Source organism: Mobula hypostoma, chromosome 1, assembly GCF_963921235.1.
Source record: "Mobula hypostoma chromosome 1, sMobHyp1.1, whole genome shotgun sequence".
In the NCBI taxonomy this organism is placed as follows: Eukaryota; Metazoa; Chordata; class Chondrichthyes; order Myliobatiformes; family Myliobatidae; genus Mobula; species Mobula hypostoma.
In genome coordinates, this window is record NC_086097.1 from 143,775,297 (window position 1) to 143,791,895 (window position 16,599).

Consider the following 16,599-nt stretch of genomic DNA (forward strand, 5'->3'; position numbering starts at 1 on the left):
TGGCAGATGGAGTTCAACCCGGAGAAGTGTGAGGTGGTACACTTTGGAAGGACAAACTCCAAGGCAGAGTACAAAGTAAATGGCAGGATACTTGGTCGTGTGGAGGAGCAGAGGGATCTGGACGTACATGGCCACTGATCCCTGAAAGTTGCCTCACAGGTGGATAGGATAGATAAGAAAGCTTATGGGGTGTTAGCTTTCCTAAGTCGAGGGATAGAGTTTAAGAGTCGTGATGTAATGATGCAGCTCTATAAAACTCTGGTTTGGCCACACATGGAGTACTGTGTCCAGTTCTGGTTGCCTCCCTATAGGAAGGATGTGGAAGCATTGGAAAGGGTACAGAGGAGATTTACCAGGATGCTGCCTGGTTTAGAGTGTATGCACCAGAGATTAAGGGAGCTAGGGCTTTACTCTTTGGAGAGAATGAGGATGAGAGGAGACATGATAGAGGGGTACAAGATAATATGAGGAATAGATAGAGTGGATAGCCAGCGCCTCTTCCCCAGGGCACCACTGCTCAATACAAGAGGACATGGCTTTAAGGTAAGGGGTGGGAAGTTCAAGGGGGATATTAGAGGAAGGTTTTTTACTCAGAGAGTGGTTGGTGCGTGGAATGCACTGCCTGAGTCAGTGGTGGAGGCAGATACACTCGTGAAGTTTAAGAGACTACCAGACAGGTATATGGAGGAATTTAAGGTGGGAGGTTATATGGGAGGCAGGGTTTGAGGGTCAGCACAACATTGTGGGCCAAAGGGCCTGTAATGTGCTGTACTATTCTATGTTCTATGTTCTAGTACTTTTTGAACAGAACCTCTCCAAACACAAAGACATCAAGTTTTATACTCTTAAGGCCAAAGCCGTTAGCAGGTGATACAATACAATTTCAATGAAATTCTTTACTTCGATATTTTGTGTTTGACAAAAGGTTCCATTGTGTTACATAGCTACGATGAGAATGACTGAATAGACTCTACTGAATGTTTTTCTGTTCGCAAGTAATTCACATAGAAGTTTAAACACTTACAGAGACAGCGAACCCAGGTGTACAGAATTAGCTCTGTGAGGGCTGAATCTCTAGGTACATAAATATCCCAATTATTGATAAACACTCACAAGCATATTTGATTTGCTAAGTGACAAGTCTGGCCAGGTATGTACATTCCTTGATTTCAGTCCTGATGGTGCAAAATAAATTAGATAAAGGTGTCTGATGCCTGGTTTGATGCAGGCCAATTAACACATCTCCATTGCTTTACATTTGGCTGATACATGTTTCATTGTCATGTCAATTTGAAAACCATACCTCTTGAGCACCTTCTGCTTTGGGCTGGTAGCCTGTGCTCTGTAGATAATACGGTTTGTTTACAAAGCTGTCCTTTTTAATTTCAAAACTGATTATTGCTTACAAATTTGCATTTTGAACAGGTCTTTTGAAGACTGGTTTTTATTTGATTTAATTCTTCATCTGCATAATTCTTTAACTCCCAAGTAACCCGTAATACCTATGATATTTTCAGTTTTGATGATTTGCCTCTTGAGTCTGAATTGATATGAACACTCAATGGATGGGTTCACTGAATGAGCCCAATCTTCTAAGGACCAGTTTTGATTGTATCAGAAAGAATCTGGCAAGTGTGGATTGGGGAGGCTGTTTTCTGGCAAAGATGTACTCGCTAAGATTAAGGCCTTCAAAAGTGAAATTTTGAGAGTACAAAGCTTCTGTGTGCCTCTCAGAATAAAAGGTGATGATAACAGGTTTAGGGAACCTTGATTTTCATGAGATATTGTTGCTCTGGTTAAGAAAAAATTGAGGTGCTTTGCAGGTATAGGGAGGTAAGAACAAATGAGGTACTTATGGAGTATAAGAAATGCAAGAGAACACTAAAGAAAGAAATCAGGAGGGCTAATAGAAGGCATGACGTTGCCCTAACAGACAAGGAGAAGGAGAATCTCAAGGGATTCTACAGATATGCTAAGAGTGGAAGGTTTGCAAGGGATAAAATTGGTCCTCCGGAAGATTGGAATGGTAATCTACATGTGGAGCTAAAGGAGATGGACACAGAGTCTATAGAAGTGAGGCAAAGCAGCACTGAGGTTATGGACCCTATACAGATTACAGAGGAGGAGGAGGTGTTTGCTGTCTTGAGGCAAATTAGGGTGGATAAATCCCCAGGGCCTGACGAGGTGTTCCCTCAGATCCTGTGGGAGGCAAGTGTAGGAATTGCAGGGGCCCTAATTTGAGGTATTTAAATTATCCATAGGGACAGGTGAGGTATTGGAGAATTGGAGAATGTTGTTCAGCTGTTTAAGAAAGGCTCTAAAAATAAAACAGGAAATTATAGGGTGGTGAGCATGACATTAGCAGTGGGAAAGTTATTGGAAAGTCTTCTAAGGGACTGCATACTGTATATGAGTTTTTGGATAGATTGGGACTGATTAGGGATAGTCCGCATGGCTTTGCGTGTGGTAGGTTGTTCTAACCCATCATACAGAGTTTTTCAAGGAGGTGACCAGGAAAGTTGATGAACGCAAGGCAGTGGTGTTGTCAACATGGAATTTAGCAAGGCATTTGACAAGGTCCCGCATGGGAGTTTGGTCGGGGTGGGGGGTGGTTTCAGTCGCTTGGCATTCAAGATGAGGTAGTAATTTAGATTAGCTTTGAGAGCTGTGAAGTGCCACAGGGATTGGTGCTTGTCATTTGTCATCTGTATCAACATATCAACATACATATCTATATGGGTGCTTTGTTCTTTGTCATCTATATCAACAATCTGGATAATAATAATTACATCAGCAGATTTGTAGATAACACCAAGATTGGCTGTGTATTGGACAGTGAGGAAGACTATAAGATAATGCAGCAGGATCTGAACCAGCTGGAAAAATGGGCTGAAAATGGCAAATGGAATTTAGTACACGGTGAACTGTAGGGCATTGAGGAGTGCAGTAGAACAAAGGGATTTGGGAATACAGGCCCTTAACTCATTGAAAGTGGCATCACAGGTAGAGAGGATTGTAAAGAAAGCTTTTGGCACGTTGGCCTTCATAGATCAAAGTATTGAGTACAGGAGATGGGATGTTACGTTAAAGTTGTATAAGACATTGGTGATGCCTAATTTGGTGTATTGTGTGCGTTTCTGGTGATTTACCTACAGGAAAGATGTAAATAAGGTTGAAGGAGTGTTGAGAAAATTTACAAGCATGTTGAGTTGTAAGGAAAGATTAAATAGGTTAGGACTTTATTCCTTGGAATGTAGACGATTGAGAGGAGGTTTGATAGAGATATGCAAAATTATGAGAGGTACAGATAGAGTAAGTGCAAGCGGACTTTTCCCACTGAGGTTGGGTAGGACTATAACTAGAGGTCATGGGTTAAGGGTGAAAGGTGAAATGTTTAAGGAGAACATGAGGGGACCGCTTTTCACTCAGAGAGTTGCGAGAGTGTGGAATGAGCTGCCAGTGCAAGTGGTGCATGTGAGCTTGATTTCAATGTTTAAGGGAAGTTTCGATAGATGCATAAATGGCAGGGGTATGGAGGGCTATGGTCCAGGTGCAGGTTTATGAGACTATGTAGTTTAAATGTTTCAGCGTGAACTAGATGGGTTCAAGAGCCTGTTTCTGTGTTGTACTTCTCTATGACTGTATGATTATGACCCTGATCAGTTTCTCAGCTATTTCAATATGTCCTGATGGAAATACTCCTTTTACAATCATTCATGTGTGAATCTAACTCCAGATTAAACAAGAAACATTCAGCATTGTTGTCTGCTATATAACAGGATTGCATCAAGAGCAGTGAATTAGGTTGGAACAAAAAACCCGCTGCTGTTGGAAATTTGAAGCAAAGAGAAGAAATGCTGGAAGCTCGAAGCAACTTAGACAGCATCAGCTGTTTGACTGTACTGATGGGGTAGCGATGCTAAAAGGCTGAACATCTGGTATCAGAAAGATGTTTGCTCTTCTCCTCCCCAAGGCAATGACTGACACTGTCTGCAGAAAGCAAACGTCACCCAGTTACTGAGAATAACTTACTATGTTGCTTTTCTCTCTGGAGTATTTAAGAACTTCTGCATTTAGCTGAGCTCACCAGCCTTCAACCAGCAAGTTCCACTTAGAGATATCCAAGTGACAGAGGAAGACCTGCACTCATTGTTCCAAGTTGCAATTTACTTGACTACATCACCACTACTCCCTTCATTCAACCTGCACCCCGCCAACATCTCTGAAACGTGTCTGGACACCCATGATTACAGCTGCTGAAGTTGTCAGGCTGCTGGATAGTAATCTGTCAACCACTATGGTTCGACCGCATGCAGCAGTGCAGCTAGTAGAATTGCTGCCTCTCAACTGTAGCAGTTTGAGTTCAATTCTGACCATTTATCTGAATGGTATAAGCTAGATGGAGTTCATAAGACTGTGGGGTGAAAATAAAAAGATGATAGATGATTACTGTGGACTAGATGGGTCAAGGGGAGGGGAGGGAACGTCGACTCAAACTATGAGAGGCCTGCGTCGGGCACTTTCATGCCTTACCAGGCGCAGATTGGAAGTCTGCCACTCCTCGCACAGACTCTAGAGAAATGTATAGTTAAGTGCCTTGCTCAAGGACACAAACATGCTGCCACAGCTGAGGCTCGAACTAGCGACCTTCAGATCACTAGACGAACGCCTTAACCACTTGACCACGTGCCCAAGATGGGTCAAAGGGCCCATCAAAGGTCACCAAATTTTCCCATAATGCTCCAGCTGCATTATACAGTGCTGCTTCCTCCTCCAACTTCATCTGGTAATCCATGGTCCCTTGTAGCTTCTGCAATTTAACAAGCTCTGGGGAAGATCTGGAGTGTCCCTGGTCTGGCCCTCACACACAAACCATTTCCCTGCTTTTTTGGAATGGAATAAAAACAGTACAACCATTTGAAATGCAAACACAGGCTTCAACTAATATTGGAAAGTATTTTATATGGGGGTGGCTTAAGTTAAGCTTGTGTATGTTGGGAAATTGTCTGCACAGCATGTGGTGAAATCATGAGTCTTGTGGTAGTTTTGAGGGGGAAATTATCAACTGCAATATTATCCTGAGAGGTAAAAAAATATACATCAAAAGAATATAGATCCTAATGAATAATAGAATAATTAATAATAAAAATGAGTTGCTGTAGAAAAAGTCCTGAAAAGACCAGTATGAATAAGTTGGGGAAAAAATTATACAGTGACACCTGGTGGCTAAGGCTTTTAATTACAAAGCGCTCAGCAAATGACAGAATATTCCAATTTCAAATATTCAAGCAGGATTTATCTCCCCTTGCCTGTTTTATTTGAGCATTATTTAGATAATAACACGTAATGCTGAATAAAAACTTGTTATTCACAGTACCTGGCAACCAGAAATGGAGATACCATGTCCAAAGAAAATTCAGGTCCTGAATGTTCCCACGATCTTTCCTGAGCAGAAGACAGTGAATAAACTGACCATGCATTTCCAGAAGCGAACCAATGGAGGAGGTGAAGTGCTGGATGTGAAATATCCAACTAGTGTGGAAGGATGTGCGTTCGTCATGTTTGTGAAAGAGGAAGGTACATGAGTTAACATCTGAGATGAAATGATGCTTTGTTAGTATTTAGCATTTTAAGGTTATTTTTATTTCATGAGCTTAGCCATCAACTGTTTGACACAAGGCACACCCAAGGTACTATTGGGTGCCTGAACTCAATGGCTCAATGAGACGATTATAAAAATGTGGGACTTTATACCAGTGTCACACCAATAAGGTGTTTAAAGAGAATTGAAAGTGGCACCAGAGGCAGGGAGGATCGTTTCAGGAGGGGAACCACTGGAGGGCTGGTTATTGTCAGCAGAAGTGAGATTGGAAAGCAGAATTTTGATGGAAACTGGACTGTGGAGTTACAAGGGGCAAGAAAGCAGAAGCCAGAGATTGAGGCAGAGAGAAGATAGGATTATATGATACGGGAATAAAACACACTTTTTTTTTTAAACAGGAGCTTAGAATGAGCTCTCTCAATGCATCTGACTCAGATAAATACAAGTTTAAAATCCTACCTTGTTGCTTTTGTTCTGTTGATACACTGCAGGCAGCAAACTGATAAACTATTGGGTCCATCCAGCACTGTGATTGATAATGGTGCCCATTAATGTCTGTTGCCTGTGTCCTAAATGATTTCTTTCTTGCAGATGCGAATAATGTCCTGAAGCATGAACAAAAACTGATGATAGATAAAGAGGAGTACACACTGAAGGTATGCGAGGTGGGAAGTGGAGAGAATGCCACTGATAAAGTACAGGTATGTATTTTGGGAGAGAATTCAATTTCTGCCCACCTCCAAAAGACGATCTAGTGAGTGTTAGATCATTCCACAGCTGGCTTCCCTGTACTTATAGTAGTAAGTAGTAAGGGCAGGAGTTGACCATTCAATCACTCTGCCATTCAGCAAGATCATATCTGATTTTCTGCCTCAGCTTCACATTGTCAGCCTAAGTACATATTGCCTGAAACAAAAAAAACAGTTCAGCAGAGGAACACACATCAAAGTTGCTGGTGAACGCAGCAGGCCAGGCAGCATCTGTAGGAAGAGGTGCAGTCGACGTTTCAGGCCGAGACCCTTCGGAAGCTTCCTTCAGTTAGTCCTGACGAAGGGTCTCGGCCTGAAACGTCGACTGCACCTCTTCCTACGGATGCTGCCTGGCCTGCTGTGTTCACCAGCAACTTTGATGTGTCTTGCTTGAATTTCCAGCATCTGCAGAATTCCTGTTGTTTGAGTTCAGCAGAGGAATGGTTCTTTCAGACCGTCATTTCAATGCCAGCCAGGATATCATTCGAAATGAGTCCCACCTGCATGCACAACATCCAGATCTACCTCTGTCTGTTCATTTGTCTGTTTAAGTGCCTCTTCAATGTTCCTATCAAAACTGCTTCTACCAACTCCCCTGGGAGTGCGTACCACTCTGTTTGAAAAATGAATTTGCCTCATACATCTCCATTAAACTTTTACCCTCATACCTTAAACTTATATCCTCCTATATTTTACATTTCTACTCTGACTCCCCACCTTGTATATGCCTGTCATAACTTTATATACTGATACTGATTACCCTTTCACCAGGACCTAGGCAATATCCTTGTAAACCTCTTCTGCATCCTCTCCAAAGCCTCCATATTCTTCCAATAGCATGGTCTTCTTGTTTTAGGCTCCCCCTACCTCCACCTTATCTATAATGTTCATTGTTTTATATACCGCTATGATGTATTCCTCTGCCTCCTGTGTGCCAGGGAGCAAAATCCCATCCTATACAGTCCATCCTTGTAATTCAAGTTTCCAATCCTGATAACTTTCTCATGAATCTTTTCTGCATTCTTTCCAGTTTAATGACATCTTCCTTTAGCTGGGTCACCAGAACTGTGCACAATACTTTAGATACGATCTCTCCAATGACTTGTGCAGTTGCAACATGACCTCACAGCTCAGTGACCTGACCGATGAAAGCAAACATACCAATGCCTTGTTCGCTATCCCATTCACCCCGTCTCTGTTTCAGGGAACTGTGTACCCGTACGCCTTGATTTCTCTGTTCTGCAACACTCTCTAGAACACTACCGTTCACTGTGCAAGTCCTGCCCTGGTTTCAATTCATCTATGTTAAATTCCAGAAGTGATTCCGTAACCCACTTCCCCAGTTAAAGTAGAACCTGTTGTAATCTTAGATAACCGTATCCAATTTTGATGTCATCCACAGTCTTACTAACCAGGTCAACAACATTGTCATCCAAGTCATTTACATAGATGACAAAAACACAAATGGTATAGCATCGTACCAATCTGAATAACAGTCCTTAACTACCACCTTCTGTCTCTTTCTACCAAGCCAATTTGGTATCCAGTTGACAAACTCAACCTGGATCCCATGCAACCTAACCTTTCAGACTAGCCTGCCATAAGGGACTTTGTCAAACACCTTGCTGAACTCCATGTAGACAGTATCGACTGCCCTACCCTCATCAAAATCCTCAGTCAATTTTGAGAGGTATGATTTTTCCCCATACAAAGACATGCTGACTATCCCTTATCAAACCTTGCTTTTCCAAATGCTGGGAGATCTTGTTCCTCAGAATCTCATCCTTCAGTCTTCCAGTATCTCACTTGTGGCTAAAGCTGATGCCAGTATCTCTACTGGAATTCTTAAATTTTCTTCCTTGGGATGTCACAATGTCCTACAATGCACTTGATCAGGCCCTGGTGATTTATCTATCTTAGTATACCTTAAGGCCAGCAGCACCTCCTCAGTTGAAATGTGGATATGTTCCCATAGATAACTATTTATTCCCTTTAATTCCCTAATTTCTATTACTTTCTCCATGATAAATCATCATCATCATGTGCCATTTTGTATGACGTGGGTGATCATGGTCTGATGACCATGATTGTTCTTGTCAAATTTTTCTACAGCAGTGGTTTGCCATTGCCTTCTCCTAGGCAGTGTCTTTACAAGATGGGTGACCCTAGTCATTATCAATACTCTTCAGAGAGTGTCTGTCTGGCGTCAGTGGTCACATAACCAGGACTTGTGGTGTGCACCAGCTGCTCATACAACCATCCACTACCTGCTCCCATGGCTTCACATGACCTTGATCGGGGGGGCTAAGCAGATGCTACACCTTGCCTAAGGGTGACCCTCAGACTAGTAGAGGGAAGGAGTGCCTTACAGCTCCTTTTGTACAGACATATCAACACCTCGCCACCCCTTCATGATAAATACAAATGATAAATATTCACTTAACATCTCATTCATCTCCTGTCATTCTACACATGGCAACCATGTTGATCCATAAGGGGCCTATTCTTTTCCTAGATAACATTTTGCTTTTAATATATCTGTGGAATCTCTTAGGATTCTCCTCTACCATATTTACTAAAGCTATCTTTTGCCTTTCTAATTTCCCACTTCTACATCTCTTATACTCCTCAAGGAAATTCATGATCCCAGCTGTCCAAATACGACTATAGCTTTTTCCATTCAGAGCTTTAATATCCCTTGTCAACCAGGGTTCCCTAATCCTGCCAGCCTTACCCTTCACCCTAATGAGACTAAGCTGTCCCGGAACTCTCCCTATCTCACTTTTAAAAACCTCTCACTCACTAAATACCCCTTTACTAGTAAACAGTCTCTTCACAGTTAATCTTTTCACGTTCCTGTCAAATGTCTTCAAAATTTGCTTGGGCCTAATTTGTGTTTTTAATCAATGGACCATACCTATGCTTTTCCCTAACTACTTTAAACATAATAGAATTATGCTCACTGGCCCAAAGTGCTTTCCCGCTGATATTATTGTCTCTTACGTAGCCTCATTTCTCAGCTGGAGGTTGAAGTTTGCCCCTCTCTAGTAGGGCCCAGCTACGCACTGTTTGGGAAAACTTTCCTGGACATTTAATATATTCAGCCCCACCCAAGCTCCTTGTACTGCAGCTGACCCATCATAGCTGTTCCATTTTGTTAAAAGAAGTTGAAATCATCCACTGTTACAACCTCATTAATCTTAGATCTATCTGCAGTCTCCCAACATACTTGTTCCTCTAAGTCCTGCTGACTATTGGGACACTTAAAGTGCAATCTCATGAAATTGATCATCCCCTCCTTAGTTCTAAGTTCTACCCTGGAAGTTCCATGTCCAGTCTCAGTGGACGATTCCCCAGTAATATCGTCCCTGACTACCGCTGTGATGTTCTCCCTAATCAAAAATACCATTTTCTCTGTTCCTTACCTCCACCTGTAGAACACCTGTAGCATTGGGAAAATGGAATTCAATGGAAATGTTACAAAAAGAAGAAATCTAATCAATATTTTCTCCTCATTGTGGAGAAGACTACTTTGTGAAAGGAAAAGACAGTCTACAAAGTTGGTGGAGGCAGAAATGAATCTCCCTAGTACTGCTTGATGGGAGTCCTAGAGCTTTTGGCAGTGGGAAGGGAGGTGGGGAAGAGGCAGATGGTGCTCATTATATGTTCCCTTTTGATTTATCAGGTGATAGAGTTTGTGATTGCAAAACTGGACACAGGCCGCTTTCCCACAGGGATGGTTCACAACTTAATCCGCAAACACAAATTTGAAATTGTGAGTTACCATGGGTCCGTTGCTAAGATCAAAGGCACTTTCTCCTCTTTAAAAGAACTTCGGGAAATCCTTATGAAATACTATGAATATCTTCAAACAGTAACTCCAGTGACTGATTCTGGGCAATCGACTGACAGCAGGGAGCTCTAAAGAGATCTTGGTACGTCTCTGCCACCTGGACGTTTTCAGTAATTACAGGTAACTACAGTAGGCTCTAGTACAAGCTTGGATTCGTTAACACCCAGAGAGGTTGGTGAATACTGCATTTGCCATATCACCTGAAATTTAAAGTCAAACAATACAATTCTGGGTAATCTTTTTCCTAAAAGCAACATTTTCCCTTAACTTTGGTTTCATCCTCATCTGATAATTGATTTATTATTATCACATGTACCAAGATACAGTGAAAAGTTAAGCCCAATTTATACTTCTGCATCAAATGTACGCCGTAGGGTGATGTGTACCTCCCCAAAAATGTAACTCACACGTCGCAGCGACGCAGATCGCAACAACTGCGATTGGTCCGCTTGGTAGCATCGCAATTCCTCCTACGCATTTCCGGTTGCTTCTCTCCGCCATGTCTGTACACTGATGCGAAATAAGTGGTTGGAGACGATGAACCAAATCATCAAATCTACCTGCCGACATCCGAAAATATTTGAAATGCATTTCCTCGTCCATGTCTCTCACGAAGAATCTCAACACAGTGGCATAGAAACCCCACCGCCAAATAGCGTTTTGGTGGTGAATTGCAGAGTGACGCAGACACAACTATGCATGCTCGCTATGGCGTAGGGCTACATAAAAGTATAAATCAGGCCTACGGCATAGGCTACGGTGTAGCCCGTATGAACAAGTATAAATTAGCCTTTAGTCTATACAGATCAAATCACAGGACATAGAACTAGAACAACTTAAAACAATATCAATGCAGAATAAAGTGTAAAAGCTACTGAAAAAGGGCACTGCAAGTACACGATAAAGTGCAAGATCCTGACGAAGGGTCTTGGCCTGAAACGTCGACTGCACCTCTTCCTACAGATGCTGCTTGGCCTGCTGCGTTCACCAGCAACTTTGATGTGTGTTGCTTGAAATTCCAGCATCTGCAGAATTCCTGTTGTTTTTGTTCAAGATCATAATGTGGTAGATTGTGACTGTTGCATGGAGTCCATTTGTCAAATTTGAAAGTTCAATGTAAATTTACTACCAAAATACATATACAGTAGTGCAAGGTTAAAAGATTACTTTTTTTTCCAATGTTTCCATTTAATTCCATTTTCCCAATAGTGCAATACATACTGTACAGTATTTTACCTGTATACTACCTTGAGATTCATTTTCTTGCAGGCATTTACAGGAAGAAATATAATATAGCATTTACAATAAACAATAACTGTCAAACAACCTATGTTAAAAAGAAGACAAACTGTGCCAACAAAAAAAAATATTGAGAACATGAATTGTAAAGAGAGCTTGGAAAGTGAGACCGTAGGTCTGTGGATTGTAGAATCAGTTCAGAGTAGTGGTGATTGAAGTTATTCATGCCAGTTCAGGAGCCTGATGGTTTTAGGGTAATAACTGTTGCTGAACCTGGTAATGTGGGACTTAAGGCTTCTGTACCTTCTTCCCGATGGTGGTAGTGAGTAGAGGGCATGGCCTAAATTCAAGAGTCTGGTAATGGTGGGAGAGAAGCTGTCCTTGAGCTTGATGGCATGCACTTGCAGGCATTTTTTGTACCAGTAACTAATGTCAACAGGACTGGGAATGTACTTTCAGAGGCATTTGTGATCTTCAGAGTGCAAGGGATAAAGCAGCCTTTCTGATAGTAGCAGCAATCTGTCTTAAAGTGGATAAAGAAGTCCATAAATAAATTCTCATCTGGCCCAGTTGTTCATTCCGAAGTGCACAAAGGTTTGAGGCAGACGTGTACAAATATGTATACAAGGGCTTGGGCTGCTTGATGTGTCATTTCAGAGTGTTTAATGATTGGAAAAGAGGTGTAAAGTTGGATCATGAGAGGGTCATAAGTTTGGGTGGAGTGGATGTAGGCTGGAGGTTGGTAGTGTGAAGGAAATTGTATTATCCTGTAGGAATGATGGTTATCCCTGTACGTTAAAGGGCTGCTACTCAAGTCAGTTCCCACTGCTGCTTGAGATCTACTCATGGAGGTCCCCTTCAGTCATACAAAAACCAGTGGCAAATGTTGTGAAGCTTTGCTGCTACGGAAGTGAGGTGCAAACCACTCCATCTTAAGCAAAAATCCTGGAGATGGTCTCCAGATGTGTTGTACACATCTTTGAATGATACCAACTTTGGCTGGGCTTTTGACTTTTGTGCAACAGACACACCAAGGAACTTGGAGTTAAAATTTGTAACTTTGTCACCCCACTACAGGAAGGATGTGAAGGCTTTGGAGAGCTGGCGGTAGAGGTTCACCAAGAGGCTGCCTGGATTATAGTATTAGCTATAAGTATAGGTTGTATAAACTTGAGTTTTTTTTTCTAGATTGTTGGAGGCTAAGAGACAATTTGATAAAGGTTTATAAAATTATGAGAAGTGTATATAGAATAGATAGCCAGAGTCTTTTTCCCAGGCAAAAATATGAAATACCAGAGGATATCATCTGTGTGCACCCCACCCCAACTCATGAAGTTCCACCTATCACTTACCAACCTCTGTTGCACCCTTACCTTTCACTACTTTAAATTGGCTATCTTCTCGCTGCACTCTCAGTCGTGATGCAAGGTCTTGACCTGAAAAGCCAGCCATCCCTTTGTCTCCACAAATGTTGCTGAGATCCTCCAGCAGTTTATTTTATGTGCGGTGATCCAGCGGGAGCCAGGCAGAGATCTTAATGAGGGGCTGACGGTTGAAGAGGATCCGCTGGATGTATTGTGTCTTCCGCATTGATGATCTTGGAGCAGACTGTCTGAATTTCAGATTATATTTCTTCACAGTAAAAGAAAAGCAACTGCTATAGTTACCTGCTCTGTCTACAGAAATGCTTTGTGACTTCAAAAATATGCTATCACCCAAGCTGTCTGAAGCAGTCTTCATGAGATCTGAAGGAGCCTGAAGGGAAAGTAATAATGATTATGTCTTGATACTCTCACTACCAGGCAATGGAATTCTAAAAATGAAACAAATCCTATATTTCAATATCTGTGCATATGTATAATTACCTATGAATAATAAAAACATAAAAATTAAGATTGTTTTGAAAGACAAATTTTTGTTGAAGTGTTTAGAACCATTTTCTTGAACCACTGCACACCTGGCAACATTAATCCTCTTGTACCATGGAGACACAAGAGACTGCAGATGCTGGAAATCTGGAGCAACACACAAAAAATGCTGAGGGATCTCAACAGGTCAGGCAGCATCTATGGAGGGAAATGAACAGCCGAGGTTTCTGATGAAGGGTCTCGGCCTGAAATGCTGACTGCTCCTTTCCCTTCATAGATGCTGCCTGAGCTGCTGAGTTCCTCCAGCATCTTATGTTGGATCCCTTAGCACCACCGGACAAGGTGTTTGACGACGCCAAAGCTCTTGGCAATAGGATAAAATGGTTCATCTGGTTGCTTTGCGATCTATTTCCAGATCTTTCAATTAGGATCACACATGTGATCACACTATTAATCAATAAAATTGCTTCCCTCTTTTTTTTTAAAGAGGCACATGCAAAAAACTCCAACTAGATATAAAGATGTGTCTCTCTCTCAAAGTTAAACATAACAATAAAAGTAATGATACATAGAGATTGGGATTAACGTGCACAAAAAACAAACAAACAAAGCTTGGGCTGTCATATTACCTGGGCTAAAATTACTTGTCGTTAACTCTGCTCCTCTATACATGAACAAAAAAAAATACTAGAAAGGATTCAGAAAGGGTCAACTTACATCGTATGAAAATATTGAATAAATGGCCTCCAAGTTTCTTCAAATTTAACGGAAGGATCCATAGTACCACTCCTAATTTTTTCCAAGTTTAGGCATGCTATTGTTTGGGAAAACCATTGAAATGTAGTGGGGGAATTAGAATCTTTCCATTTAAATAAAATGGATCTTCTGGCTATTAATGTAACAAATGCAATTAGACGACAAGCTGACATGGATAAATGACTAGCATCTATCACTGGTAGTCCAAAATTTGCAGTAATAGGATGAGGTTGTAAATCAATACGCAGAACTGCTGAAATAATATCAAAAATATCTTTCCAATATTTTTCTAAAAGAGGGCAAGACCAGAACATGTGTCAAGGAAGCTACCTGAGAATTACATCTATCACAAATAGGATTTATGTGGCAATAAAAACGAGCTAACTTATCCTTGGACATGTGAGCCTCGTGAACCAGTGTAAACTGTATCAAGGCGTGTCCGGCACACTTTGAAGAAGTATTGACTAATTGAAGAATTTTTTCCCATTTCTCTGTAGATAAAGATATTTGGAGTTCTCTTTCCCACTCATACTTAATTTTATCAGATGTACCTAGACATATTTTCGTAATCAGATCATAAATAATTGCTATTAGACTCTTCTGAAAGGGGTTTAAACTTAACATTTTTTCTGTAACTTCAATTTGATGTGATATCGGAAAGGTAGATAAAGTAGTGTTCAAAAAGTCTCTAATCTGTAAATATCTGAAAAAGTGTGATCTAGGCAAATTATATTTATTAGACAACTGTTCAAAAGACATAAAACAGTCATCCATGAATAAATCACGAAAACATGTTATTCCCTTTGTTTTCCATAGAAAGAAAGTTTGGTCAATTCTAGATGGTTGAAAGAAAAAATTAGATATAATAGAACTTGACAGGATAAATTTGTTCAATCCAAAGAATTTATGAAATTGAAACCATATTCGTATTGCACATTTAATTATTGGATTTATCATTTGTTTATTTAATTTAGTAATTGCAAAGGGAAGCGCAGCTCCTAGAATAGAAGCCAGCGAAAACCCCTGTACAGACTCCCACTTGAGGTTCATCCATTGTGGACTTTGAGTTTCATCCAATTCTTGTGTCCAAAACGTTAAATATCAAATGTTAATTGCCCAGTAGTAAAATCTAAGATTCTGCAAAGCCAAACCACCTTTTTTTTGATTTCTGTAAATATTTCTTACTTAACCTGGGATTTCTATTCTGCCATATATATGAAGAAATATTAGAATCAATAATATCAAAAGAAGATTTAGGGATAAAAATTGATACCGCCTGAAATGGATGCAAAAAATTTAGGTAAAACAATCATCTTAATAGTATTAGTTCGACCAATCAAAGATAAGGACAAAGGGGACCATTTAGTAAACAGTTGTTTAACATTATCGATTAAGGCTAAAAAATTAATTTAAAGTAGATCCTTGTGCTCCTTAGTAATTTTAACACCCAAATAAGTAAAATAATCGGTAACTAATCTAAATGGTGATTGTCTATAAATTGGAACTTGCATATTTAATGAGAAAAGCACACACCTATTAAGATTCAATTTATAACCAGAAGAACTACTAAGCTGAGCAAATAATGTTATTACTGCAGGGGTGGATTTCTCTGAGTTAGAGATATATAGTAACAGGTCATCTGCATATAGTGATACTTCATGCTTCCCATTCCCATGAATAATACCAAATATATTAGGTGAGTCACGAATAGCAATTGCCAAAGGCTCCAGGGCAATATCAAAAAGTAAGGGACTTAAAGGACAGCCCTGTCTAGTACCTCAAAAAAGCCTAAAAAACGGGGATCTCTGATTATTGGTAAATACAGCAGCCAGAGTGTACAATCTATCAGTTGAATCCAGGATATAAATTTTGAGCTGAAATTAAATTTCTCAAGTATATCAAATAAATATTCCCATTCAAGTCCATCAACTGCCTTCTCGGCGTCAAGTGAAATAACACATTCTAGGGTTTTAACTGATGTAGCGTATACAATGTTCAGTAGTCTCCTAACTTTAAAATATGGATAATGATTTTTAATAAATCCTGTCTGATCTTCAGAGACAATTTGTGGTAGTACCTTCTCTAGTCTAATTGCTAATATTTTGGAAAAAATTTTAGAATCCGCATTCAACAAAGATATAGGTCTATATGATGCACATTCAGTGGGATCTTTATCTTTTTTAGGAATTAATGAGATAGTTGCTTCATAAAAGTATTGTGGTAATTTACCTACAGATAAGGCATCTTTAAAAATTCTACATCACCAGGGAGAAAGTACATCTGAAAAGAATTTATAAAATTCAACAGTATACCCATTTGGGCCAGGTGCTTTACCAGAATTCATTAAAAGAATTGAAATTTATTAATTTCATCATGGTCAATCGTCAAATTACCATCCTATCTACCAACTTGATTAGTCTGACGTTTCACCAAAGCAGCTTTCAATTGATCAGCCAGTAATTTGCCCGACTTATCACCACGAATGTAAAATTGACTCTTAGTAATTGATTTTCAATTGGACCTGTTAATAAC

General features: G+C 40.3%; 1 protein-coding gene across 2 annotated transcripts in view; it reads left to right on the forward strand.

Annotated features, from left to right (window-relative positions):
- Window positions 1-14,667, forward strand: part of LOC134351223 (RNA-binding protein 43-like) — a 21,625-nt gene extending 6,958 nt beyond the window's left edge. Inside the window, exons 2-4 of one of the 2 annotated variants that reach the window (XM_063057339.1) lie at window positions 5,375-5,577; window positions 6,194-6,258; window positions 10,037-14,667. In XM_063057339.1, coding sequence (XP_062913409.1) covers window positions 5,375-5,577; window positions 6,194-6,258; window positions 10,037-10,276 — 508 coding nt within the window. In that variant the 3' untranslated portion in view covers window positions 10,277-14,667. Of the gene's footprint in view, window positions 1-5,374; window positions 5,578-6,193; window positions 6,304-10,036 lie in introns of both variants that reach the window. The other variant, XM_063057331.1, reaches the window with a different exon arrangement.
- Window positions 14,668-16,599: the final 1,932 nt, after the last annotated feature.